At 37.6% G+C, this 27,774-nt stretch overlaps 1 protein-coding gene across 2 annotated transcripts; it reads left to right on the top strand.

Moving 5' to 3' along the window:
* The first annotated feature begins 73 nt into the window (after positions 1-73).
* On the top strand, positions 74-24,458 carry TRAPPC11 (trafficking protein particle complex subunit 11). Of its 2 annotated transcripts, XM_083834834.1 has the most exons (29): positions 76-433; positions 884-1,053; positions 1,462-1,532; positions 2,479-2,593; positions 4,659-4,758; positions 5,520-5,593; positions 5,803-5,899; positions 6,669-6,802; positions 7,144-7,291; positions 7,859-7,952; positions 9,126-9,205; positions 9,291-9,369; positions 9,467-9,521; positions 10,978-11,123; positions 12,278-12,339; positions 12,444-12,576; positions 13,260-13,390; positions 13,914-14,069; positions 14,564-14,751; positions 15,418-15,566; positions 17,077-17,198; positions 17,649-17,768; positions 18,137-18,202; positions 18,286-18,442; positions 19,970-20,078; positions 20,766-20,857; positions 21,750-21,883; positions 22,263-22,430; positions 23,487-24,458. In XM_083834834.1, exons 1-29 carry the CDS (start codon positions 230-232, stop codon positions 23,529-23,531), a joined length of 3,399 nt encoding a protein of 1,132 aa, XP_083690960.1. In that variant the 5' UTR covers positions 76-229; the 3' UTR covers positions 23,532-24,458. The 2 variants fall into 2 exon arrangements, with proteins under 2 accessions (XP_083690961.1, XP_083690960.1); XM_083834835.1 differs by lacking the exons at positions 20,766-20,857; positions 21,750-21,883; positions 22,263-22,430; positions 23,487-24,458 and having other exon boundaries at positions 74-433; positions 19,981-20,078.
* The last annotated feature ends 3,316 nt before the right edge of the window (positions 24,459-27,774 follow it).

The following is a 27,774-nucleotide window of genomic DNA, read 5'->3' as shown; positions in this document are numbered from 1 at the left end:
GGCGGGCCTCTCTCTGATTGGCCCGCCGGGCAGCAGCGTGGCGGCCGATTGGCTCCTCCCGCCGTCCGTCAGAGGGAGGGCCGGCACCTCTTGCCCGGGGCGGCTCCTGCCCCTCCCTTTCAGTTCTCCGTGCCCACCGGTGCCTGTGCCGCGCCTCTAGGCGGGGGGGTGGGGGAGCGGAGCCGCGCCGAGCTGAGCCGAGCCGCGCCGAGCTGAGCCGCCCCGCAGGATGACCCCCAGCCAGTGGGACTTCCCGGTGGAGCTGTGCTGCCGCCCCATGGCCTTCGTCACGCTGACGGGCCTGGACGTGGTGTACAACGCCGTGCACCGCGCCGTGTGGGACGCCTTCTGCGCCAACCGCCGCGCCGACCGCGTGCCCATCTCCTTCAAGGTGCTGCCCGGCGACCACGAGTACCCCAAGTGCCGCACCAAGGTACCGGGGGGCTTCAGCCGCGGGGCGGTGAGGGCAGGCTGGGGGGGCTGGGGCTGGTCGGCCTGGGGAAGAGGAGGCTCCGGGGACACCTTAGGGTGGCCTTCCAGTGCCTGATGGGGGCTGCGGGAGTGATGGGGAGGGACCCTGTGAGGGGGTGTGGTGGCAGGACAACAGGGAATGGCTTTAAACTAAGAGGGTAGGTTTAATTTAGGTATAAGGAAGAAATTCTTCGCTCAGAGGGCAGTGAGGCACTGGCACAGGCTGCCCAGAGAAGCTGTGGATGCCCCATCCCTGGAGGTGCTCAAGGCCAGGCTGGATGGGGCTGTGGGCAGCCTGGGCTGGGGGGAGGTGTCCCTGCACATGGCAGCCAGTTCGCCTTCGTGCAGCCTTTGTCACGAGAGGACTGTGAGCTGATGTAGTAGCTTGCTTTAACAACTTCAATATTTTCAGAGGACCTCCTATGAATGGTATATTCCGAAAGGGATCCTGAAGACTGGTTGGATGAACAAACACCTGAACTTGGTTCCCGCGCTTGTGGTGGTGTTCTACGAACTAGACTGGGATGAGCCTCAGTGGAAAGAGAAACAGTCGGAATGTGCCACTCGGGTGGAGATTGTCAGGTAGCCTTGTCCCCTTTGCTTTGTTAGGGGCTCCAAGCTAATGGTTAAATGTAAGTTGTAGAGGCATTTCTGCCATATAAAATAAGTAAACGTGTATCTTAGACACAAATGAAAGGGGAACTTGAATTTTGTTTTTTAACATAAAACTGACAGTAGAGGAACTTTTTTTGAATACTTTATTTGGAAAAGTCATTTAATGAAAACCACTTGTGAGGTGTTGCCAAACTCAACACAATTCAGTCCCATTTTAAAAAAGACAGCACAGCATTCTGTAGATGATACAGCATATTGTTGTGTTCAGTTTATTTTCTTATACTTTAATCGCTTCCATCTACACGGAAGTGTCATTTTCTTCTGATTATTCACAAAGTGAAATCTTTACACTGTGTCATGTTATCTTTATTCTAGGCAAAGTTTGCAGGGAAGAAATACAAAAGTCGCGGTGGTTTTGATTCAGAAAAAAACACCATTACCTCCAGGTACTAGAAATCTTTGTATGCAGTTGTGATGATCTCATTTTTCAGAAAACCTGATTGAGCTGATTATTTTTTGTCTCATTATCTGCAGTTCTTAATACAATATCATCTACATACACAAAGTACGTCATAGCTGCACAAGAAGAGTGCTAAGGGCAGTCGACCCTAAGTATCTAAAACTTACCCTTAACTAAATACTTGTGGGTCCAGTCCTTTTTTTTTTTTGATACTGTGCATCACAAATGGTACCTTAGTGTAATACCCATAATGCGCCTTTTGTGAGTTATATTTTAAAGCTTAGTTGAGATGAAGAAAAACTGTAAAAGAAATAAGAACTTAAAGGGAAGGGTACCTGTACTTACTGTTTAGCTTAACTCTATTTTAATAAATAAAAAATTTATGTTTATAAAGCTATATATATATTTGCTATATAAAGCAAATGCTTTATAAAGGAATGAAGAAACCTTTTAGTGGCAAGATCCTCATTAGGAAATGTAGAGGAAAAACACGAGTCAAGTGGAGCTGTGAAATGTGATCTGTTTTAACCTTACCTTTCTCTAGAACCACTGCTTCAGCTCTAGGTACATACTTTCTAGTGTCTGGCAAACCATTTTTTTTACTATTATTTTCTGCATATTGGGTGTACATATGTCTTTTCAGAATGCTGTATTATTTTTCAAGATGGGAGGATATTTAATTCTGTGTGAAATCAGAAATTTAAAGAAAAAAAAATTGTCATGCTAACACATTGCTGGCAGGTAAACCACTCCTATTTTCTGCTTTTGTGTTCAGCTGGATGAAGTGTGTAGTATTCAGAAAGAAAAAGGAGTGTGGTCTCAATTTTATTTGTATTAAGTTTGTCCATACCTCCTACTGATCCAGCTGTTGGAGTTAGCTTGACATTGCAGCACCACATAGTGCTTACTTGTGCTTTTCTCGCCTTCGCTAGGGGAAGATGTTATTGCATCGGAGAGGGCAGCAGCTTTATGTAATGCTTGTGACCTTTCTGGAAAATCTCTCTTTGTGCTTCCACACACGGATCATCTTGTTGGTTATATTATAAGGTAAGTGACCATAAAACGCTGTTTTGCTCTGTGTGCCAATGGAGATAGTGAGATTTGGTAGGTTGAGATGACAGCTGTCCGGCATGCTCACTGTAGATCAACAGTGAATGTTTCATCTGTTGGCTGAAATTCTTCAGGTTATTCGGCAACCAGATGCAATCCTACGTCTGCCCTTTCTGTGTGAGGTTGAGTTACAATAACAGATGTTGCTATGTGGGCTTTCTAAGACGTGTTAGGTGTCCCAAGATGTTCCCCTCCTCAAGTCGGATAAGGGCAAAGTGGGCTTTTCTACCTCTACAGTGGTTTTGTCAGTGCTGGTTCTAATTTTTTCCCTGCAAGTTTTGTTAGGTGCTGCAACTCTGTATTAGCAAGTCTTTGCTTATTTTTTCCTTCCGCTTCCTGGCTGTAGAGATATGTCTTTCTATTTATGCTAAGTGGCATTTATCTGGATGCAAATACTGTCCTTGTCACTTCTTAGTTATTTCTGTTTTAATATGTAACAGGGAGTACAGCTTCAAATAAATTAGCAAGGCTTTTCAAAAACAGCAGAGGGAGACTGTCTTGTGCAGAGCTAAAAAGACAGGCTCAAACTAAGGCAAATCATGGTTTACTAAAATAAATTTTGATTTTTCCAGACATACTGAACATGGGGAGGAGGGTGTCGTGGTCTGAGAGCCTAGTTCTTCCTTCTCTTGCTCTTGTATTTATATGTAAACAGTAAAAATCTTAAGATAAAATCAGTGCTGTTACTGTGTCCATGCTGCTCATAAACAGCTACTGGAATTGATCAAAATAAATTGTTACTTCCAGTTTTTCATCTTATGCTTAATGCTGAAGAGTGTTTGCTGCACATTAACAGCTGTAAGCCTTTGCAGACCACATATAGTTGCATTGTGGCATGGGTTTTGTGACTGTCTCCAACTTTGTGTAGATAAGGCTGTGTCATTAGGGATTTACAGCTGCTCATGCACACTTAAAAGAAAAAAGTTTGAGCATATATTCAAGTACAGAATTTCTTATATTAGTCTTGACATTTTTAATTGAGACTTCATAGTAGTAAAATATATATATATTTTTAAACACTCCCCTATCCTCAATGGACTGGCTTCTCTTTTCTTATACAGTTGCGATACAGTGCTAAAATAAGTATGCTAGGGACATTGAACTTCTCATGTTTTCCTTCTCTGTCTGAGCTCATAGTTAAAAACTGCTGTTCAGTGCTCTGTTCCTTTGTTTTTATCCCCATTCTCTCTGTTGTGGGGTAAGTAGGACACAAGTTGTGATCTCCCTTAGTCAGTCTGTAGTCATCCCTTCTTGGCCAAATCACGGAACTGGTACTTCACCCTTTATTTTGTGTGCATCTGTGCTGTTAAATGCATTTCTCTCCTGTTCTCTGGTCTTTTCTTGCTCTAATTGATTTTACTCTTTGTAACTTGATTGTACAGCATATACTTAAATCCTCCTCAGCCTCATGCTGCAATCAGTGTTCTGGGCCTCTTTCTTTCTCTTCTTCTCCTGTGACTTGCCATTGGGCTATTTATCTTGCAAACACAAATTTGACTGTCACTTCTATAACCCAGGTAGCTGTTGATATTTGGGCAGAATGATGAAACCTAGTCTGTGCTCTTGTAATCTTGCATCTTACTTATTACAACTGTTTCCTTTCTACTCCTCCCTCCCCGGCCTAACCCTGGCAAATAAAATTTTGACCTGTTCAGACTCATCCCAGGAGCCTCTGCAAGGTTTGCTTGCTTTGACTGAGGCACCTGCATTTTCTATTGCCTTGCAAAATTCTGACAGCTTATCCTTGGACTTCAAGTTAAATATTAGTTTGCTGTATGAGAAATCAATGCTTAATGCTCTTGAACCTACTTTGTGCTACCCCTACATCAGGCTTTGTGTGTTTTCATCTGCATGCTCTTGCCATGTATAGTAGCTTACAGAAGACTTCAGTAATATTTCAAGCTATTTTTGCCAACCTTAAAATAAGCATGATTAAAAGTAACTTATTCTGAAGTTATTCAGATTCCTTGTTTGAGGGAAACTTGGTTAAACTTTGTTGCAGGTTGGAAAATGCATTCTATGAGCATGCACAGACGTACTATTATACAGAAATACGAAGAGTCAAATCTCACAAGGAATTTTTGAACAAAACCACTCATCAGGTAATGTTACTTCATTTTTGAAATACTTTGCAAGTTACAGTTCACGTTGAAACATGAAAATAAGGGTTGTTTGTTGCTTAAATTTATTCCATTTATTTATATATATTTGTCTTATTTATTTTATAATTTTATTGCTGCCCCCATCCAACTTGAGATTCCTTCTGTCTTGTTATAGAAAGTAAATCTGTTTTTATTTTCTGTAACTTAGAACAAAACCAATCAAAGTTTGTTTGCCTTCTTCACATCTTGAAGGAAGAACCACAGCTCCCAAAAATGAAGTTCTTATTTATTTATCTGTATGTATTGACCTATTTGAATGTAATATGTTAATAGGCTATGAGAAGTTCTTCTTTTACAAGCTTTGAACTTGAACTTGATTTGACTCTTAGCTTTTGCTTTTCATTTATTAAATATTTACTCAGACACACAACATTCTGTTGCAGTTGCCAGTTTCCCTCTCTTTTGGAAGCTGGAATCCAACTGGCAAGCTCTGAACCAGCAACCAACACTGTTGGTGTAGGAATTCTTGGGTATTTCGAAGGCTTTCCCCTGTCATAGGGGCTTGGAATAGATTCAGTCTGTCAAAGATCACTGCTGTGTCACGGTGGCAGAGAGAACTAGGAGAGAATAGTTGCATAGTCAGTCTTACAAGCCAACTGCTCTGTTCTGTAAAGCTCTGAAATTATCACCTGTATCTGCTTTGTAGGGTAACAGGCATGTTCAGGTGTTTGTAAATGATGTGTACTGATTTTGTTTTCCAGCTTTTATTTGTTAGACACCAGTTCAAAATAGCATTCTTCAGTGAGCTGAAACAGGACACGCAGAACGCTCTCAAGTAAGTCTTGTGTAAACTTCCACCATCTTGACCCCAATTTATTGCTAAGCCATAGAATATTATATTTTCCTGAAAGCAAAATTATTTGAATATGGAAGGGTTGTGTTCCTAATTGGGAAGTACACTAGTTAGAAGACTGTTTTCTGCTGTCAGTAATTCTGTTCTTAAATTTTATCTTGTATGTATTAACTCTAAGTGTTTATACCTAGAAATTACAGAACTGCGTATAATCTTGTACATGAATTGAGGGCTCATGAAACAAACATGCTGGAAATCAAGACAATGGCAGGATTTATAAACTACAAGGTAACAAGTGTGCTCCTTATCTTTGACAGCATATACTTAAAATAAGTAAATAAATGTATTAGTTGACGCATATTTAATGTGTGAAGGTTTTAAATGTTCTGTTTTGCCTTGCTTTCAAGGAAATAGATTAGTACAGCCATCAATGGGGGTCGAGTTACACTCAGACTTGAAAAGACTTCTGAATTCCACACAAAGATCCTTAGCTGAAGTTCAGGTGTATCTTGAAGGTTTAGAGTTAACTTGAGATGCAGTCATCTTGAGGACTAAACACATTAACTCTTGCTCTGTGCAGGGGGAATGAAAAGAAGCGTTGCTTGTTCCTTGAACATTTTTGTCATAAATGTATGTCACAATAGTTTAATTACTGCTTGTTTGGAGGAGAAAAGTAGCGCTTCAAAAATGAGGCCATACTTTTGTGGTGTTCTGGGGGATTTCAGGTGAGACAATACTATTGTACCATTTAAAATAATCCCAGAGTTGGACTTCATCAAATTCCATTGTCCTTCTTGAAGTGACTGCAGGCTTCAAAGTTAATGGTCTGTCTAGTGGCTCTCCGGCTCCAACCTGAATTTGGCTGTGAGTTACACTCTTGCATTAATTATTTGAGGGAGAAAAAAAGAAAAATAACATTAGATGAAACAGAGGACCACATGGTTTCAAGGGTAGTGCATTAACATTTTACACCTTTTTTCTATTTTCTATGCTATTTGAGCTTTTCAGAAGTATGTAAAGTTAGTGAGGGTTTTCTTTTATTTTTGATTCATTCTAGATCTGTCGCCTCTGTTTTCAACATAATACTCCACTGGATGCAATTGCTCAGTTCAGGAAACATATAGACTTATGCAAGAAAAAAATAGGAAGTGCAGAACTGGCTTTTGAGCATGCTGCCTGGATGTCTAAACAGTATGTTTTTACTTAGTATTGTTTCTGTTTTACCTCCCATATGGCTTTATGAAGCTCATTATTTTGTTTATCTGAGTAAGATAAATTTTGAGCTCTTTATTTGAGAAAAAGATGCACTTGATCCTAAAAGCTGCATGCTGTCATTCTGTTTTAGGTTGATTTTTTGTTACCTTTTCCCTCGGAAAGAACAAGGTATGACAGAAATGCAGCCATAGAACTTAAATGTAAAAGTATTTTCTGTCTTAAGAATAATCAGAAATTTTAGCTGAAATGCCCCTTTCAGTTCATATTGCTGTTCTGTATCTAATCTTAATTACAGAAAAAGTTTTCCTGTTTTATAGGTTTCAGGCTTTTGGTGACTTGTTTGATGAAGCAATTAAGCTGGGTTTGACAGCAATTCAAACTCAGAATCCAGGTTTCTATTACCAGCAAGCAGCCTACTACGCACAGGAGCGGAAACAACTAGCAAGTATGCTTTGTAACCATGATGTAAGTTGGGAGGGGAAAAAATGCTTTACAGGTTACCAGGTTACCATTAGCTGATGTTTCATTCTCAAATTGTAGTGTAAAAATCCCTACTACATGTTTAAAAATAATAATTAATAAGGAAAGAGTATGTGTCTTTTGATGCTTGCTAATAATTAAATATTAAATATAATTTCAAATATATATTAAATACAATTTCAATATAAAGTGATACTTTATATTGAAATAAAAGTAATACTTTATATTGAAAGTAATCAAAGTAATACTTTATATTGAAAAGATTAGCCCTGAACAAACGCTTTTTTATTACAAATAATTCTGACATGTTTTTAAAATTCTTAAAATAGCATACTTTCTATGCCTCTGGGTACTTGAAAACTTACTGTTTTATTTTTCCATTATGTTTCTCTGTACTTGCACTATACTATTTTTATACAGGTGGCCTGAAAGGCTATAAATTTAAAGCAAATTCATTCTTTTGAGTGCATGCATATTGGAGCATCAGATCACTTTAATGGTTTAAAATAAAACATAAACTCTTTTTTATGACCATATTTGCTGAATTTACAGTCCTCTGTGGTATATCCCAATCCGGATCCCCTGGAAACCCAGACTGGAGTGCTTGACTTCTATGGGCAAAGACCATGGCGGCAGGGAACATTAAGTATGTTTCTGAGTCTTGTATTTGTGGAGCTTGAACAAATTTTTTAGTTGCTGACCCTGCCAGCTGACTTCATAGGCACAAGCATATAATCAGTCTTCCAGAGCCAGATGCAGGGCTGAGACCTTACTCTGTTGTTAGTTGGTGATAGGACTTGAACAGGTGTCAGCCGGAAGCTCAGGAAGTGTGTTTGGTCCTTATATAACAAATAGAAAAGGGAATATCTGGCCTACGCAGAATCGGGTCTTCAGCAAAGTGCACGGGCCATACTGAAGCGCTGCTGCTGCTGCTTCATTTCTATTTCTGCCTGAGCTACCTATAATCATTGTGCTGCAGTGAATGCATTCCTGGGAAGAGAGGTTGGAGAATTGGACACAGCAAAAGTAACATGTCCCTGAATGCAATTGCTATACATTCATCCTTCCATCCATACCTGTCAGCTATAGATGGGAACACATGATATTTTTCTGAGAAAACTTTTTGGATTTTGAAATGGTTTGAGAGGTTTCCATGACTAGATTTTCTTCTAAGAAGGGAGTTTTCTTTTTTTCCTGTTTAAGATGTTTTATCAGGAATTTGAACTTAAAATCTACAGCTCTGAACTGTAGAATATATATATGAATATGCATAGAGATCTGAGATCTTTGTGGATGACTGATTTTTTTACTTTCTTCCCTTTCCCTCTCTCCATGTGGTCTCCCATTTTTTATTCTCTGTATATCCTTTGAGCATTGTAACTTTCTCTCTGTCCTCTTCTAAAGACTTCCTTTCATTTGCTGTAAATACATGAGTCATCTGTTTTATCTTCAAGTGTTACAGTTTTAAAATAAGTTAGAATCTACTCCCGAGGTTGAACAGTTTAAAAAGAGGCAAAACTGCCTGTCACGATGTTTATGAAGCTGGGTTCAGACAAGAGTAGATAATCTTTTAGAGTTGTATGCAGTTCGTCGTATGTTGGTGTTCTCAACTGCTAGAGAAACATTTGTTCCAGAGTTTGTCTTCCAGAACAGACCGATGAGTTTTTGAAGGGTTGTATCCATCTCCTAGGAAACAGAATGTTTAAGAATTTGAGTGTGCTTGAGTTGGAGCTTGTATTACAGTATTTCAGCACAGAATTAGTTCCCTTTGGGCATGGACAAAATTCCAATGTCATGGATTTTTCACTGTCTTATGCAGGCTTTGATCTTTCTGATCCTGAAAAGGAGAAGATGGGGATTTTATCCCTTCAGTTGAAAGAGAAGAATGTTCTTCACTCAGTAAGTATTTTTTTCTACAAAAAATCTTTTCTGACATTGCCCTAATGTTATATGTATAATGAAATCAATACTGTTTTTCTGTTAGGAGCTAATAATTACTTTGTTGAGTAATGCTGTTGCACAGTTCAAGAAATACAAATGTCCAAGAATGAAAAGTCATCTGAGTGAGTACGGATAATGAGATGCATCTTTAAAATTAACTTTGCAAATACTTTCAATATTAATCTGATACATCTTTCTTGTTATTTTTTGTTAAATCAGTGGTTCAGATGGGTGAAGAATATTACTTTGCGAAGGATTACGCCAAAGCTTTGAAGTGAGTGCCATCCCTGATTGTTTCCTTTGCACACTGCTGTTCTCACTGAGACCACTTGTCTTACTGATATGGAATACTGTTGGAAGCTTATCTAAGATGCTCCTAGTACCTGGATTTAATCAAAGTACAAGCTCTGGAGTATATCAATTCAATTTCTATTAAAGAAAGCAAAGCAGATATGATGAGTCAGTTATTAGAGTAAGAAGACTTTACAATGTAAGTCATGGTGGGAAATTACCTTATTGGGCAGATCTTTACTGTTTATTTTTAGCTCACTGGTGGAGTGTTGTCTCTCTTCCCCAAGATTGATTTCTGAAACTTCCCTGCTACTGCAGTAAGAATATAATTACATTGAATTAAAGACTTTGAAGTTACAAAACTTAAAATAAATAAATAAATAAATAAATGCAGCAGACAGAAAAGAAGGAAAAAAATGTAGCTGAATTAATTTTTACTTATGTTGCAAGGGAATTAGCGAAAGGAATTACTTCCGTTGATACAGTTTTCTATGACTAATGGCTACAGAGCTGTGAAAGTTTAGCCCTGAGGTACAGCTACTGTCTCCTCTGAAGGAGGTGTCCTGTGTTTAGTTTTTTAAGTTTGTCTTTTTAAGGGGAAACAGAGTCAAGGTCATGTTAATGAAAACATTGTGGAACTACTGCTTAATTAGGTTTCCATGATCACATGTTCTAAAGGCAGCATGTTTGAGCTGGGAGAGAGATTTACTGTTATCTGACTGGAAGCTACAAAGAGAAGAAAATAGGGTAGAATAAGCAGATCGATTCGTATCAAGCCTAATTTTTATGTGAACAAGCATGAGTTTAAAAAAGCGCTTCTTGCTTATATTTAGGTAGGCTGTCTTTAAAAGAAAAAATTATTCTGTGCATTGTTACTACTAAGTGAAAATTGCTCAGTGTAAAAAAGCACAATAAGGTGCCCAGGTTTCTCTGATATAGGTGGTTGCATATGTTGGATGTAGATCTTGGAAACCCTTGAAGGGAAAAGGAGGTAGGAGATAGCATAAAAAACATCATTTTTCCCTTCTGAGATGCTTAAGATTCTTCACTTTGGAAAGGGGCTTTTTTTGTGGGTTTCTAGTTTTTCCTTGAAGTTTGCAGCATACTCAACACTAAAGCGTATTTCTAATTAAGTGCTGGACTAAGACTTTTCTGTCCAGTTGTTTTACTTCTCTATGTAAAGACAGGTGAGTTTCCCTGATTTCTTGTGAAAGTTTCTCTAGCCTGAAATAGCAAATTAATGGAATAAATGTTTCTTTACAATAATTTCTTGGTGATTCCAATATAGGGCGCATGTGTACAAGCAGTCGACTTGGTTTTAATCTAGTGTTTGTTTTAGTTGAGATAAATTTTTGTGTTAACGATACCAAAAAAATGTGAACTTCTTAAAATACTGGGGTGTGTAACTTGTTTTTCCTCTCAATTTTCATACTTTGCAGGCTGTTGGATTACGTTATGTGTGAATATCGGAGTGAAGGATGGTGGACTCTTCTCACTTCCATATTGACGACAGCTCTCAAGTGTTCATATCTGATGGCCCAGATAAAGGATTATATAACATATTCTTTAGAGCTACTGGGTAGAGGTATTCTTTTCAGGAAACATACTCAGTTAACCTATGTAGAAAAAATTAATGTGTATTTGGAAGTGTGACATACCATTATCAGCCACGGTGCTTATGGTACCGCGTATGAGTTGACTACAAAAGACCCTATATGCCTGTGCTGAGTTCTTATTGCATGCAGGAAGTTGAATTTTCATGCTCTCCTATTATAATATTCATTGAATTCAAATAGACTGGGTCAGAATATGTGAGGAACAGAGCTTCATTTCAGACTGAAAGTTGCATATAATAATATGCATATAATAATATTCAAATAATATAACAATTTCTTGAGCTTTGGGGATGGGGGGAAGAAATCTAGTATAGTTAAAAGGAAAGATGTTTTTCCTAGTAAGTAACTAAGCTACGCCTATTTTCCTAGGCTTTATAATAGCAAATATGCTTAGCTCAAACTTCTTACCAGAACTCTGCTGATGAAATATACATGTAGTAGTATCTTTTAAAGACAAAGTGTGACTTAAGGTAGCTGCACAGTAGAAATGCAAATACTCTGGTTTACATAATGGTTGTTACTTGACGTTGCAGAAATAATCCTTATACACCCTAATTTGCTAAATAATACCTCTTTCAGGATAGGCGTGGTAAAAATGGTTTCTCATCTTCTGTTAGCTAACCAGGCTATCCTGCTTTATGTTAAGGAATAGTCAATGAGACAAAACTGCCTTTCATTGTCAAGAGAAGACTCCTTATTTTAATTGGTCTTTTTTTTTTCTTTTCACCATTTTGAGCTGCTGTTTCTAATCTTATCCAAGTTTGCCTCTTTGCATGTTCCAGACTTTTTCTGTTCTCTACTGTTTCTTCTGTTTCTAAACAGCAATAACAAGAAGCTAGAGACATCATTCTCTTAGGGTTTTCCTCTGATAAGTTATGAAATGCTTGCTTATCCAAACAATATTTTACTTGGTTCCAGTGAAAGTAAGAGGGAACACACAGAATGGAGGAACTTCTAAAAATTGAAGTACTTTCTCATTGGCGGAGGGATGTTAAATCAGGTGGTTTTTTGTCAGAATGTTTTTTTCAAAGATGCAAGCTAAAGGAAAGGTCTATTTTTAAGTTTAAAAGAAATAGTAAAATGATTTGTTTCTGTGTTGTAATCCTTTTTTTCTGCTTGCTAGCATCTACTCTTAAAGATGATCAGAAGTCTCGAATAGAAAAAAATCTGATAAAAGTTCTAATGGTAAGTGGATAAAACTCCTATTACCCTTTAAATATTTTTCAGAAGGAGTTGTTGTCTGATAATCTATTTCTTATTTTTGTTTGTAACCTTCTATCTGGATACAGAATGAGAGCCCTGATCCTGAGCCTGATTGTGATGCTACTGCTATGAAAGCTTCACAAAAATTGTGGGCTGACCGTGTTTCCTTAGCAGGCAGTAATGTGTTTACAATAGAAGTCCAAGATTTTATACCATTTGGTAAGTAATAAAGCTTCAAGCAAACTTACACAAAACTAAACATTTTGATGTATCTTTCAAATAAATAATTAGGAGAAAATATACATTATATAATGTAGAATATGTTAATGCCAGCAACACAAACTGTTGTGTAAGGACAGCTCTGTTCTTCATCTAAGTTGCTAAGAAATCATGGGAGAAGCCAGTGATCTCTTATCCCCAATGTGGATTACTGGAAAAGAATCATTTGAGCATTATATCTGAGGGAAAAAAAAAAAAAAATCCCTCCTGGCTTCTACTGAGGCCACCTGTGCCTTTAAATATGGTAGAAGTAGTAAACTTTTGTTTTTTGACAAACTTCTTCTCTGGTGTGCTTTGAAATAGAACTCTGAGGAAAGAAGGCAGAGCATGCAAAGGAGTACCTCCCTTGGAAAGGGGGCACGAGTGAGCATTACTTACAGAAGTGTAGTTAAGTGTCCAGGTTTTATTTCTCTGCTGAATGTCTGCCTCTCATCCTCTTTGCAAAGGTTTCAACCAAGTGCTGAAAAGTAACTTTCTGTGACAGTGCCAGTAGCCAAATGTGTCCCACGTACTCTTTAACTTGTGTTTGTGTGTATACACAGAACAATTCTTTTTAATAGTTCTTATTAGAGAAGAATGCTTCTGGAATTTAGTATTGTAATTTAACTTTTTTTTAATTGTAGTGCAGTGCAAAGCAAAATTTCTTTCTCCAAGTTTTCATGTTGATGTTCCTGTGCAATTTGATATATACTTGAGAGCTGATTGTCCTCATCCTATCAGGTTTTCTAAGCTATGCATCGGTTTCAATAATCAGGTAACCACATTCTATTTCTGACGTAGTGACAAGATTATAATAAGAGTAGAATAGTATCTGTTAGCCTTTCCAAACAAAAAAAAAATAGTTCAAAAGTTCTTTTCCAAAAACTATGTGAATAGTTCAGTTGGAAAGGTGTTCTTTCTTTTTGAATTATCTATCACTTTTGACAACTGTATTGATATTATGATAACTTCCCAAATCCAGTTTGATTAGTCAGAGATCTCCACAGAAGAACAAAGATACCGTACACTGAAATGTTCTGAAAATGTTCTGAAACTTTAATGTCTTATTTCTCTGGATGTTTTTGCATAAAGTTATGTTAGTGAATATAATGGATATTTTTATGAAGAAATTTCATTGTAATGTAGCTAAGTCTAGCTTCATTACTGTGAAAAGCATTAAGAACCAATGTAGTTTGATCCAGTAGCACAGAGCCTTAACGTTTGTTATACTAGAATTACTCTCTACAGATGTCTTAAGTCTGAAATTATCAATGTTTTTCCCTACTCTTCCACTGTAGGATTACAACCAATACTGTGTGGTAGAAGAAGCCTATCAACAAAGTGATATTCTAGAACAGTCATCACAAGGAACAATGTGCTTAGTCCCTGGTAAAACAAGAAAGTTCACTTTCAAATTTGTTGCAAAAACTGAAGATGTAGGAAAGAAGATTGAGGTTTGTCAGTTTGTTTCACGCCGTTCTTACTGACGTTTATGAAGAACTTGAAACTACAAAGCTACCTCTGATCTGGCACCAGTTATGACAGTGTGGTTCCAAATGTTTGAACTTTTGAAACAATGTCAAAAACGAGCATAAAATTTCATTGAAAATAACAAAGCTCAGAATTATCACAAAAACTTGCATTACTTCAATTTTTTAAAATGTGAGATACATTTTTAAAAAATGGTGTAACACTATGGGAGAGTAGAAAACTAGAAAATAGTGCATTGCATGCTCTCGAGCTTGGATCCTTTTTCCAGTGCAGTTTTAAATGAAATTCTGTGGCAGTGAGTTGTTGTGACTTCTGTCTGTGAAGCTGCCAGAGGGTTTTGGGTGATATACAGGCACAATAAAGATGTTCATGTTGGAAAGCTATGCTCTTACTGTGAGTGATATGAAGACACAAGATGAGAAGTTCTCAGTATGTGTTCAAATTATTTTTTTGTCAGATCACATCTGTGGATTTGGTCCTGGGAAGTGAATCTGGCCGTTGCGTGATTCTGAACTGGCGTGGAGGAGGCGGAGATGCTGCTTCGTCTCAGGAAGCATTGCAGGCCTCACGTTCCTTCAGGCGAAGACCTAAGCTTCCAGATAATGAAGTTCATTGGGATAGCTTGGCAATTCAGGCAAGCACTATGTAAGTAAAAACTTGAAAATGTGTATGATGTATTGAGTCTCCTGAACACTCTGTCTAAAAGACAACAATGTTAGGACTACTTTAATAGGAACGTTTTTATATATCTTTCCATAACTGGGGTAAGATGTTACCTTTCTTAATTCTTTGTGACCTCTGAGCTTCCAGATAGCTAGAAGTACAGAAAATCCTTGCACTGATCTCTAAACACGCCAAATATGCCTTAGTTTTTCCCTTCACCTAACTCTGTTAGAGTTTTCCCAGATTTTTGTGAAAACTAGGAGGTATTATTGTTCTTTCGTTAAAGCCACCTCTCCCCACTTCCCCCCCCCTCCCCCGCCCTCCAAGAAACTGTATTGGAAAATAATCATTAATAAGTAGGTTAACACTAACTAGATCTATTCAAAATTATTACATCCGATTGCTGTTGGTGGGGGCACTTTTTTCTTTCCTGGCAGAAAATCTGAACTGTTAATGCTTACTGGTGGGTTTCCAAACAGTAGTTTTGGAGTTGTTGCCATCATGCTGCTTTTCAAGAATATCACCTCTCCTAGTTGAATGGCCCAGCTGTTGTCAGAACTCTTTGAACAGTAAGCTAAGTCCAGTTTAAAGGAGATTTAAACTCATTAATTAAGAAACGTAAAATAACAGAGTCTTTTTTTCTTAAAGGATTATTTCTAGAGTGCCAAACATTTCTGTTCAGCTCCGTCATGAACCTCCTGCCCTGACTAATGAAATGTATTGTTTGATTGTGACAATCGAGTCACATGAGGAGACAGTGGCCAAAGATGTTAAGCTTACAGCAGGTTTAAAGCCAGGTATTTGGGGTTATTTTCTTTTAATCCAGCAGTATCCTAATTGACTTTGTTTTTGATGCAATGAGGAAAACTATAGTAAATGGCTGTGCTGCAGTAGTTAAGAGACAAACTAAGGCTGAAGGTTGGGAATAATGGGATAGTAGTGATCAGAACAGAAATTAACAGTCTCATTTAGTTATTGTCATCTTAACCACTATTTGTCAGTAGCATTTATGTTTACAAGTGTGAAAAAAACTTGGAAGCTTTTGTATTCTTTCTTAACCTTTTATTTAATTTGCACATTAACTAAACTTTTTTCCCGAAAGATATACCTATTTACTTTTCTTACTGTAAGCATCAGTCAGATCTTGATAAACATGTTCTAAGGATAATCTTATGTGGGTTTTCTCCCTCTTCCCCCCCCCTCCCCCCCATTTTCCCCACTTGAAATTTGGAGAGCAGTGAAGAACAGAGAACATTCCTTTGAATGAAAAGGAAACAATGAAAATACATAGTTTATGTTTTAACTAACTGTATGTAGCTATTAATAGCAGTTTTCATATGTGAAGTACAAATAGGCATACTGAATATAATATTTGGAGCAATTACCCTAAAAGGCAAAAATATTTTTAAGCGACTAGCATATCGGATGCAATGTTTGCCATGTACTCTGAAATAGAACAACATTTCTTATACAGTTGTACAGCTAATTTAAAGTCAGTTGAGTGTTCTTTAAACTTTAGTTGGATGTTTGGGCTTAGCTCCTAAAGTAGTGTGGAATAATTGGTCTTGGTTTGTTGGTTTGTTTTTGTTTTTTCCCTCTCCCCCTTGATCATGAGTCCTAACACTTGATATGCAAGGTCATTCTGGGCTTGCTGATTTTACAGTAAAAACAATTGAAATTTGACATTTCATTTATAGCAAAGATGATATATTTTCCACAGTTGCAACTTTTTGGCAAGATGTGACTTGTTTTCCTTTGAAAACTATCCCATGCGATTGCAGTAAAGTCATTATCCTAGTCAACCCCTGACTGTAGAATAGTGTCATTTAACATCTACACGTTTTTTTTCCACCTGTTTTCAACACAAAGATTGGAAAATTGGAAGAACAATTTTTAAAGGATTTAAAATCATTAAGTTGTGCTTTTGAGAACATAAGAATCACAGAAGTGTAAAATTTGCATTTTATTTCACATAGAATAGCAAGAAAAACTTGAATCATGTATCAATATTGTGTTTTTTATATGGTAGGGAATATCTAGATAGGACTTCTAATCTTGTTGAGATTCTTGTGGCCTAAATAGATTAAGTGAAAAAGCTGCAGCACGTGAACCCTACAGTTTAGAAAACTTCAGGTGCTATTTAATCTGTTTTCTTGCTTATGCTTTTGAAAGCATCTCTCAACCAAATGACAATGTTAATTCCTAGCGTATAGCTTTCTGAGATGAATATTTTATTATTTTTAGTTATTGCTTACATGCTTCGGTAGTATAAGCCTATGTGGATACAAAGACTGTCTTTAATCCTAGGGCAAGATGCCAACCTGACTCAGAAAACTCAGGTGACTCTTCATGGAACAGACACATGTGATGACTCCTTTCCTGCATTGCTTCCTGATATCCCTGTAGGGGACTTGCAACCAGGGGAAAAGGTAATAGCTTAACAACCTTCTTTCTGTATCACAGTCAAGAAAATGGGGATCAACTAACAAGACTCTCATAGTAGGGCCTATATTTAGTTTCCAGTATCTGAACTGTTAAATGAAATGCTTGGTGTATAGTTTGCCTAATGTTTACTTGAAGTTTAGCATTCCTTCAGCTAGATCCCCTTTTTGGCCAAGGGAATAGGACACGTTCTGGTATTGATGACAGAGCTGACAGAAAACATAAAATAAGAAGGCTGTGCTACTCTCGTTAAAATCTTATACTATTTGATTAAGATCATGCAGTTCAGGAGATTGTTTATGGTCAAAATAATATCCATTCTACTATCGCTTTCTTGGTCCAAGTAAGATGATTATCTACAAGATTTTGGACAGTCCTAGACCTAATTAATATATTCTAGGTCTATCTTGATTCATATTGTTTCCTTTATCTTGCAGATGGAAAAACCAATATACATTCGTTGTGGAACGGTTGGCGCAAGAATGTTTCTGGTCTATGTTTCTTACTTAATCAACACTACTGTTGAGGGGAAAGAAATTCTCTGCAAGTGCCACCGGGTAAGATACTAAGATGCACCAATTGCTGGAGGTGCAGCCTTTAGATTGAAAATATTTCTTGCGTTTCATTAATGTAATTTCAAGTCTCTTAAAAGCATTTCTAGTAGGTAGAAAAAAATGCAAAATCAGCAGTACAATAGTCTAATATTGGGTGAGCAGCTTCATAAGTATAATTGGAAGAAAAGTTTTCAATATTTATTCTTTTAAAAACACAATAACCACAGATATATTCTGCTCTCGGAAGAACTTAGTTAAAATGATGACTAAGAGTAATGTTATGTTAGTAACCTTTGACATCAGTAGACAGGTCTGAAACTGAATATAATTTTTTTCCCCTCTTCCTCCCACCCCTTTCATTACCTATACAGGATGAAACTGTGACTATAGAAACAGTGTTTCCTTTTGATGTTGCTGTCAAATTTGTCTCCACAAAGGTATGTGTTTTGAAAAGTTATTACTTTCAATAATCTTACCCTGTTTAGTTAGAAATAGTCAGATTTTGTCTCTGTCTTGACAGCTGGAGCACTTGGACAGAGTCTTTGTAGATATACCGTTTTTACTGATGACAGACATCCTCAGTGCCTCTCCTTGGCCCCTCACTATTGTAACCAGCCAGCTACAGCTGTCGGCTTCCATGACTCCAGTAGATCAGCTGGAATCTTATGTGGAGAACGGTGAGTTTTCTTACATTATGCTTTCTATCATGAGGATACTTTTTGTGTAATTTGGGAGTAAGAGCAGGTGACATTTTAAATGGTATTTGCTTATCAAACTGTAGAAGCAAGCTGCTTGACACCTTATTTGCTTGCCAGAACAGAATTTAGAACAACAGGCTACAAATGTAGTTGTGCTTTGCTATATCAATCAAATAGACTTGACTGATAGGTGGTAACCAAAATGCTAAATGTAACAGATGTAAGGGAAAGCAGCTGAGAGTACTTCTGACCTACAGCTTTTTAGGTATCCATGTGAATAGTTACTCAATATTTCCAGTATTTATGAACTATGTATATTTTGTTGATTGCAAACAAGTTATCACTTTATGGAAGGAACGTCCATGATAGCACGTTCATGAAACTGAAAGATATGAAGCTAGACAGAGTAGGCTAAAAAGATCAATTAAAAGTAAACATGTTTTTTTAAAACATTAACAAAGCTTAATAGGTTATTACTTATGTAAAAAATAGATATATTTTACAAGTCTCAAACTTTGCATTCAGTACTTCAGCTTTGAAGTCAAATGGAGTACTTCACAGTAGATCTGATTCAAAATCTTTGAACAAAATGTTGTCTTTGTATTTGCTGAGTTAAGAGACAGGAAAACAAGTGTTCTATTCAGACTTGAAATATAAAGAAGGCAGCCGACATGCCTCCCTGACTGTGGGGCAGCTGTCCACCTTATGTATTCAAGGAATTGCAAGGCTATAGTTCTAGAAAGCAATGATTTCCCAGATCCTTTCATCAAAGTATGAGATTTCATCTTTAGCACCTTGTGCTTCTTGACTTCCAGTTGCTATTTCTAAAGAGCTAACAGCCAGGAGGTATGAACCACTTCAAATACAAGCTATTCAGCTGCCCATTTTTTTGTCAATTTAATTTTTTTTCCTTGTAAGACTTAAAGATACTTTAATTTTGAATGACTGAGCAATTATTTTCTTAGTGCTGTTTTCTTCAAAAATCCTTCTTTAATCAAAAAAATACTAGCTTTTTTTAAAACCTGAAATAACTTTAAATAAAAAGTGAGAATTCAAAGATGGTAGATCTTTCTTGTGTTCCCCCTCTTCCCCATCTCTCATCCACTTGGGTGGGAAAGGAGGAATGTCCATGGTGGTGGCTTTAATTTTTATTTTATTTTAAATTTAAAACATGCTGATGTGTTGGAATCTTCTGTGGAAGAGAAGTATAGAATTTGATTTGGTGTTATTTTGCCCTTTTTTGCATACAAACTCTAAATTTGCAATGGCTTGTTCTATATAGACAAGAAAGATCCTCACAATGCTGTTCAGAAAGTAAACTGTATTTTCAAGTACTGGGATATCGCACAGTCTGTATTGAATTCATGTGCTACGTAGATACAGTTTGCAAAGTACTTCAAGACCTTTCTGTTGGAACATTTGTGTCTGTGTAATATTGGCTTTTTAGACTTGGTGGCTTCTGCAGTAACGATTATGCTTTGATTTTAAACAAAATTTTGCTGATAGTTGTTTTACAGACAGGTGAGAGTGCCAGTGAGTGCTTTTGCCTTCGATGTCCTCCAGTCACTAATGCTAGTGGAGTGGCAACTGGATGTTACGTCATTTCATGGAAGAGGTAGGCAGCACTTGGCCTGAAGAGGGAGAGGAAATAAGTTGGTTTGGTTTCGGGCTGAAGGTGTTTTTTGACTTTTTTTGGTGTAGGGTTTTCCTGTAACAACGACTGTCTAGACTTTGGATCATAGTCATTACTTGGTTAGACTTTTGAGCAAATACATATTTTACTTAGTAAATGTTATGTGGCTATGGTCTTAACATTCCATGAAGCTTTCTTTTTTGTAAGATCTTTGGTCAGTTACAAAGCTGTTCTCTTAACCTTCTTCTTGTTTCCTCCAACCACAAAACATTTCCCTTGAAGCCAAGTCAAAGGAATAGTTTAGGATAGCAAAAAACAAACAAACAAAAACTTTTAAAATGGGGAAAACTTAATGTTTTATCACCCTAGGCTACGGGTTTATGTATTCACTCAGTTTTCAAAAATAAATGCTCAGATATGTCGTTTTGTTTTTTTAATTATTTTTATTGTGATGTAGAGCTGTTTAATGTTCTTACATGCCTATTGCTGCTTTATCTCCGTGCTATGACACTTTTTGTGCTCACTTCAAACAAAAAACATAAGGGAATTTTTCCCACCTTTGAAATTACTGTAATCTTATTTTAGTCACGTATAAGTGGTGTTCTTCTGGCATGCTCACTTAATGCTGTGCAACTCTCAATGTGCTATGTTTATGATATTTTTCTGCAGAAGCTCACCTGTGGAAAGTGTACCTGTTGTTAGTACAGTCATCACTCTGCCTCATGTGGTTGTAGAGACCATTCCCCTCCACGTTAACACAGGTAATGTTAGTTAGGCTACATGTATGTGCTGCCTAGAATTTTTAAATCTTCCAAAGTAAATAGCTGATAAATTTTATAGCATCTGGATCTTACATTTACTGTCACAAAAGACAGGAAATTAATGCTGGATATTATGGAGGTAGTGAAAGAAACTGCATTATCACTTAAACTGCCTTGCCCCTCTTCCCACTCCCCTGATCTAGAAAGAATTGGAAGGTAGGTATGTGAATGTGTTCTCTTAAAAGCAACTGAGCTGTGTTAGCATGTGGCAGCATGGAGACCACGGTTACCTCTACTGACACAGCCTTCCCAGTAGGTTTCTCTAGATGCCTATGGCAAGAATTGTTCCATCCACCCACGCCCTGGCCACATCCCAGGAAAGAAACAGCCTGGAGAACTGGAGCTGCTCGCGGGCAGGTGAACTGTTTCTCTTCTAGCATTTCACCTGCACGAGAGCAGAGTAGGAGTGCAGAGCTCACTGAACACACAATTCCTATGCTTTCTTCAGTTTGTTTTCACTTGTACTGAGATTCTTCCATCATCCTTTCCTGTTATATTTTGGAGGAGCTTCCTCACAATATCTGAAAATGCTGGCAAGCTGAGAATACCCAGCAACAAAGTGATTTCGTAGCTTCCTGCATACTGTGAACAGTCAAGGGGTTTTGTAACTAGGTATTGAATGAGTGAAAAACTGGAAAGGGAGGGAAACAATTGTAAAACTTTAATGAAGTTATGTTCTGTTCCTTAGTCTCTTTTTAATCTCATCAGAAATGCTTTAAATACGTAGTCACTTTTTTCTTGAAACTTTTTAGTGCTCTTTGTTGAACTTGCTTCTTTATTTATGAAACTTTAAAACACAATTTATTTGAGATGGCTTACTTTCTTTCCAAAGATCTGCCCTCATTTGGTCGAGTCCGAGAATCCCTCCCTGTCAGATATCACCTGCAAAATAAGACTAATTTAGTCCAAGATGTGGAGATGTCAGTGGAACCCAGTGATGCCTTCATGTTCTCTGGCCTTAAGCAGGTACAAAAATGTCACATTTTCTAATCCTGGCTTCTCTGGTAGTGAAGAATGTATTGATTAGACTTGCACTGATGTGCAGTGATGACAAATTCACTGTTTGCAAATGTATGGTAATTTCTGTCTGGAAGGACACATGCGTGCAGATTCCCTTTAAAGAAGGGTCAGATGGAAGCCTGCCTAGGAGCTATGTGTCATGTTGTTTGTAGGTAACACACTGTTTCAGTATAAATTAATAGTTTTAACCAGTAGAGAAAATGTAGTTACATTATTTCCAACTTCTCAAAGTAAAAAGAATATAAATAGAAAGTAAATAGGAATCTGCAGTTGGTCACAGAACTTGTCTGTGATTGTGGCTTTTTTTTTTACTTTCTTTTCTAAGATCCGATTAAGAATCCTTCCTGGCACACAGCAGGAAGTGTTATACAACTTCTATCCTCTGATGGCTGGATATCAGCAGTTACCATCTCTTCATATTAACTTGCTGCGATTCCCAAACTTCACTAATCAGCTGCTCAGAAGATTCATACCTACACACATTTTTGTAAAGGTAAGACTGAGAAGTGTCTTGTGTTTAAAGGCTGAAGTCATAGGGGTTGAGGAACATCTCTTGAGTTTAGGTTCAGAAACACTGTAATATCCCACAACTCCCTAAATAACTTCTAAAAACATGCTCTCTGTGAATCACTCTGTCTAGATTTTTTTAAGTAGTGTGGATCTGAAGACAGTTCAATCATATCACAATGAATAGATCTTGTGCCTTTTTAAATTTTTTTTAGAATAATTTAAATCCAGTTGACCAAAACAGTGCTTTATTGTTCTTCTGCTGCTGTCTCCAGAATATTGCATTCACTTCTTAGTCAGACTCTGAGCAAGCAAGGAACCTGAAGAGTTTGTTTATATGACTTGAATTGGACTTGTTCAGACGCATTTAATCCTGCTTCCAGGACACAGGCCTGGCATTCTTTCAGTTTTATTTCAGCCAGAAGAGATAGGCAGAACTTAGTTTTTATGTATGCTGTCAATCAGTGGCTCTTCTAGATTGGTTGTCAAGATGTCCTCATAAGTCAATACAAAAGGCTTTTTTCCGCAAAAGCGTAGTGTTCTCAATGCTTCTGTTGAACCTCTCAGGATTCAGAATACTTTGCTTTTTTGCCTTAAAATTGTCAGGACCTCAAAGAACCTTTCTGTAAGGATGATGTTTTTTCTTTAAAACTTCTTCTTTGCTCTCTCCCATCTCTAGTGATTCTGTTCAAAATTCTTACAAGAAGCTTTCAGTCTCATTCCTGTTTTGTGCATTGATTAACAACTTCTTTGTACTGCAATAATACTCAGAACTCTGATCAGCCAGGCCTTGTGCTGAGTAACTCAAATGTGTATGGAGAAGTTCTTGATATATAACGGCACAGCTGTAAGGAGCTGAGCCCTTTACCAGGTACTCACTAGGCCAAACTCATATTTCAGTTGGGTATCCTCCATGTTTGTACTACTACTCGAAAGCATTAGAAGTAAAAGATTGGAGCCACGTGATATATTGAAAAGTGAGTTTCATGACAGCCTTAGTCTTCTGCATAGTCTAAAAATCTCTATCGTTATTTTCTTAAAGCCTCAGGGTCGTCAAGCAGATGATAACTCAATTGCAGCTGCGTAACTTCGAGACTTGTACCTCTGCACTTAAAGAAAAGGAGAAGCTGCACAGAATATGTAAAACTTGCTTTGGTAACATGGCTTTGATCAAACCGTAAGAATTTTATTTTTAAATTACACCTCCTAACAGAACTAATGTTTAAAAAAATCTAGTCTTTCATAGGCTGTCTCTAAGGAAGAAACATAGAGAAAACTTGGTGCTTTATTTAACAGGAACATTCTTTTGAAGTTAACTGTACGTCAAACTCTTAAAGGTATTATTTTATAAGCGTATTAAATGTCTTGAATGTTTAAGTGGAGAAAGGCAAATTTATTTGACCAAAACCAAAATACATCTTCATTATTAACAGTAAGTTGAAGTGCTAAGTTTGCACTTTTTACTGAGATTTACAACATTGAAAATTATTATCCTTTACAGAAATGTGTTCTGTGCCACTTGTGTTGAGGACAGAACGCAGGTTATGCAGTAGCATAGTAAACTACAAATGATTAACTCGTACTGTTGGAATTGAGTGGCTTACTGGTCATTTAAAACCATAAATCTAAAAGGCACTGTTTCTTCTGGGTAAGCCATACATCTGGATTTGAACTCAGCAACAGCTAGTCTGATGAACAGATTCATTCATAACAGGTGGACTATCCAACCTCGACTTGATGTGGTTTGGGATTATTTTTACCCACACAGCTTCCAGATTAAAGATGTGTTTTGATAGTCTCCTGGTGTGTGAATTTAAAAAATTAAAAATAAAAGTCCTACTGTTGTACAGTTGCAGATGAACTGGTGTTTAAAATAGAGTAAATCATGTATATATTTAAAAATAAACAGAAAACTTCAGTTGTTTAACTTTCTGAATAATTACATTTTGATTGCTTGGAAAATACCTTATTTATTGTCAAAGCGAAGTTCTAATAAACAGCTTGTAACAGAGTACTTCTGAAACAGTGTCCTTAACTGTATTGTTTCCACAGCTGTCGTCATAACTTTGATCTGTCTTGTGCGCTGACATACATTTATGGCACTGAAGTCTAAAATAACAGCTCTAAGACAAAAGCATGGGAGAAGTGTGGACACAGGACACACAGTGAAAAGACTGCAGGCTCATTGGCAGTCCTGAGAAAATATGCACGAGCATATATAGCTTTTCTGTAGAGTACAGATGTAGCTGTGTTATGAGGTGGTTAAGCATTAGTGTAGAGGAGGAAAAGAAGACTGACAAACCGTGCTGGGAAGAACATACGAAACCTTCCTTATTCTTTGCTGAAGTGGCGGTCGTGGAATAGGCATCTTATCTCTATTGAAAAGACAAGAATGGAAAAAGTATTTCATTTCCAGAAGTGTTTTTTTTGGTTTCAGGTAACCAATTAGGTGCTAGAGTTGCTGCAATCTTTGCTGCTCTTTCATAAAAGACGTGTTGATGCAAGTGATGTCAGTGTACAGTAGAGAACTTAGTGGAGAAATAGGGTGCCTTTTTCGTCACCTCCTGAAACAGCTTAACAGCAAAACGGTAATGTGCATTCCTTTGAGAAAGGGGAGGGCATAAATGCTTTCATGGTTACAGTGATAGTAAAGCCTTGAGTGAATTGCATAAATAGATTTTTATTTTAAATCATGAGTAGTAGAAATAAGAGCTGCATAAAAATAACGCAGAAATGCAAACTTACCTTACCCCATGGAGGAAAAATTAATACTCTGCTATAATTGTAATTCCTATTCTTTTTCCATTTGCGAAGATAATCTTTTCTTGTTTTTTGTTGTGATCTTAGTGTAGCTGAGAACACTACAAAGCAAAGATTTTTCTTAGTTGTCTGTAAAGTACTAGGCATGCCTTTTATGCTATGTAAATGACTGATGTGAATGAAAACATGCAGTAAGCAGGAACCACCTTGCTAAAAATGCTTGAGAAGTGATTAATGATGAGTATCTTACTGACTCATAGGACTAATGCTGAGGGGGAATGTTTGCGATTCATAACACAAATCCCTTTGGAAGTCTTGAGGAGATAAAAAGGGTGCATTTACTTAAGTATAAGTGCAGCTTTTTATTACTTACTGTATTTTGATGAGCACTATTTAAACTTAAATGTATACTACTTAAATGTAGTCTATTTTAATTGGAACTAATTAAGCATCAAAGAAAAGCTACTTTTAGAACGGTTTAAAAATAACTTTCAGGGAAAAAAAGAAACTGAGATCAACATGTTCAGACTGCTTCTGAACTAGAAACTTAGCACTAGCAACATTATTTCCTCCCCTTGTATGCTACCAACTGCATGAGAGGGGAAGAAAATGTCCCATCACCTCAGATCTGGCCTACAGTGAAGTCTGGAGCCAAGAAAGGAGCTCTGGCATTTTTTCTTTGCTTTCTGGCCTAACTAAGCTCTAGATACGCAAAGTTTAGGAAAAGTGAAGGATTAAAAGGCTCTAATCCCCTGTAAATCTTTAAGGTCTTGCACTGTCTTCTCAAATCTTCGATTTACAGAGAGGTTTTGGAGATCTACCTTGTATGTCGTAATGAACAAAATGTCTTCATGCTTTCTTAGCCTTTGTTTGGGAGATTGGGATTTTCTAGGTAAAAATATTGCTCTGACTCCTTCAGGTTTGAGGTTGCCACATGTACAGTAGGAAGAACAAAGCTGTCAAAAGACAAACCATGGATTTTTTTCAGGTACCTCATTCCTTAAGCCTGCTCTGCTGCTGTTTTCTAAGAAGCAAAGAACCCCTCCCCTCCTCCTTCATGTCTTTTCAGTGAAGAAGTCAGGCTGATGGCAATGGTGAATGTGGGTATCTCACCCCAACCTACCTTCCCTGGTAGAACCACAAGGGTAGTAATCTCTGCTCTGTTTCAAGGACCAGGCACTTTACCTGAGGAACTGAAATGGAGGATGGAGACCCGCACAGGATGTGCGTGTTCAGCTTTCTCAATTTCAGGATATCTATGTGGGTTACTTGGCATCTCTCAGCTTTCAGGATATCAGGTGTGCTCAGTTGGCTCGATAGGGTACTGAGGCAGCTTCTACTACCTTCATCTGTTGGTCCCATTGCCTCACTACACTGGTTTATAAAATACTTCATTTATAACACTGCTTACCACACGAAGAACATGGTTAGAGTAGAAAAGTTCAGTTGGAAGGGACCTACAAAGATCATCATGTCCAACTGCCTGCCTGACTGCTTCAGGGCTAACCGAAGGGTAAAGCATTTTACTCAGGTTGTTTGATAGCTGTGAAGTGCTGCTGAAAATGAGTTTTGTGGTCAATAAAAATTAAGATGTATCCTAAGTAGCCGTTATGATTAAGAAATGTTCAACAAAAGTTTACAAAATAATTTTAGAAAATTGGTTTGTTGGAGCTCTCCTTGGTGATGGGGAGAAATGGAAGCATAGTTTTGACTACTTTGAGGCTTCTGCTAAAGTAAACACTAAGAATTTTATTATTATTTTTTTAAGTGGGGGATAAGGAACAAACCTGGTGGAAGTAACAAATCCATTTTAAATTAAGAGATCGTACGGTAGGCTACATTTATGTGCACTTGTGAAAAGCACAGAGGTGACTTCAGATAATACAGATATGGACTGGTCCTGAGATACACAAAGTAGTTAAAACTCATCCCAGCTGTTCTGCTCTGCTTCTCAGATAGGTCTCAGACAGGAGATCTCTCTGCACCAGCAATCGTGCTGTCCATGTGGAATTTGACAACTCCTTCCCTTCGCTGGTAGGCAGGAGCAAGGTTCCTGGGTTCCCAAGAAGGTTGCATTTCGCTGAGGCTATGAGCTCTCAAGCTCTGCATTCCTGCTGTGCATCACAATCTGCTTTACCGGGTTGTTTGAGGAAACAGCCCATTTGTCTGAACAAAGAGAGGAACTACACAAGGTCCTCTAACTTTTCTGGGAGCTACTTCCTGCTTACAGCTGATGAATCCTTAGGAATCTCTACTTATTTCTACCTGTGTCCTACAAGTACTCAACACACTGTTTTTTATTGCTTTAAACTCTTAAAGGGTCAGAAGACAAAGCAGTTTCAGTTCTTGGTTCAGAAAACTAGGAGCTTTTGTTCTCTTCAAACCCCGTTTTTCACAGCACCTCAATAACTCTTCCCAAACCTTAATTTTGTGCACTTCCGCCTGGATGCTGAATGGCTGTCATTTGGCTTAGTGCGCTTCTTTCTTCTGGGGAGCAGCTCCCAGGAAGAGCATGGTTACCTAGCATTTAACCACAGCTTCATCAAGGTGTGTTATTCATGTGCATGTTC

The sequence above is a fragment of the Anser anser genome, assembly GCF_964211835.1.
Source record: "Anser anser genome assembly, chromosome: 4".
Lineage (NCBI taxonomy): Eukaryota > Metazoa > Chordata > Aves > Anseriformes > Anatidae > Anser > Anser anser.
This window is presented reverse-complemented; position numbering and strand designations above follow the sequence as displayed.

What these genes read in the sequence shown, in the direction of transcription:
- TRAPPC11 (XM_083834834.1), top strand. Translation starts at nt 230, where the DNA reads ATGACCCCCAGCCAGTGGGACTTCCCGGTGGAGCTGTGCTGCCGCCCC. An exon ending in GCTGCCTGGATGTCTAAACA is followed by an intron (nt 6,803 to 7,143) that starts GTATGTTTTTAC and finishes CCTGTTTTATAG; the next exon opens with GTTTCAGGCTTTTGGTGACT. An exon ending in ATGTAGGAAAGAAGATTGAG is followed by an intron (nt 14,070 to 14,563) that starts GTTTGTCAGTTT and finishes TTTTTTTGTCAG; the next exon opens with ATCACATCTGTGGATTTGGT.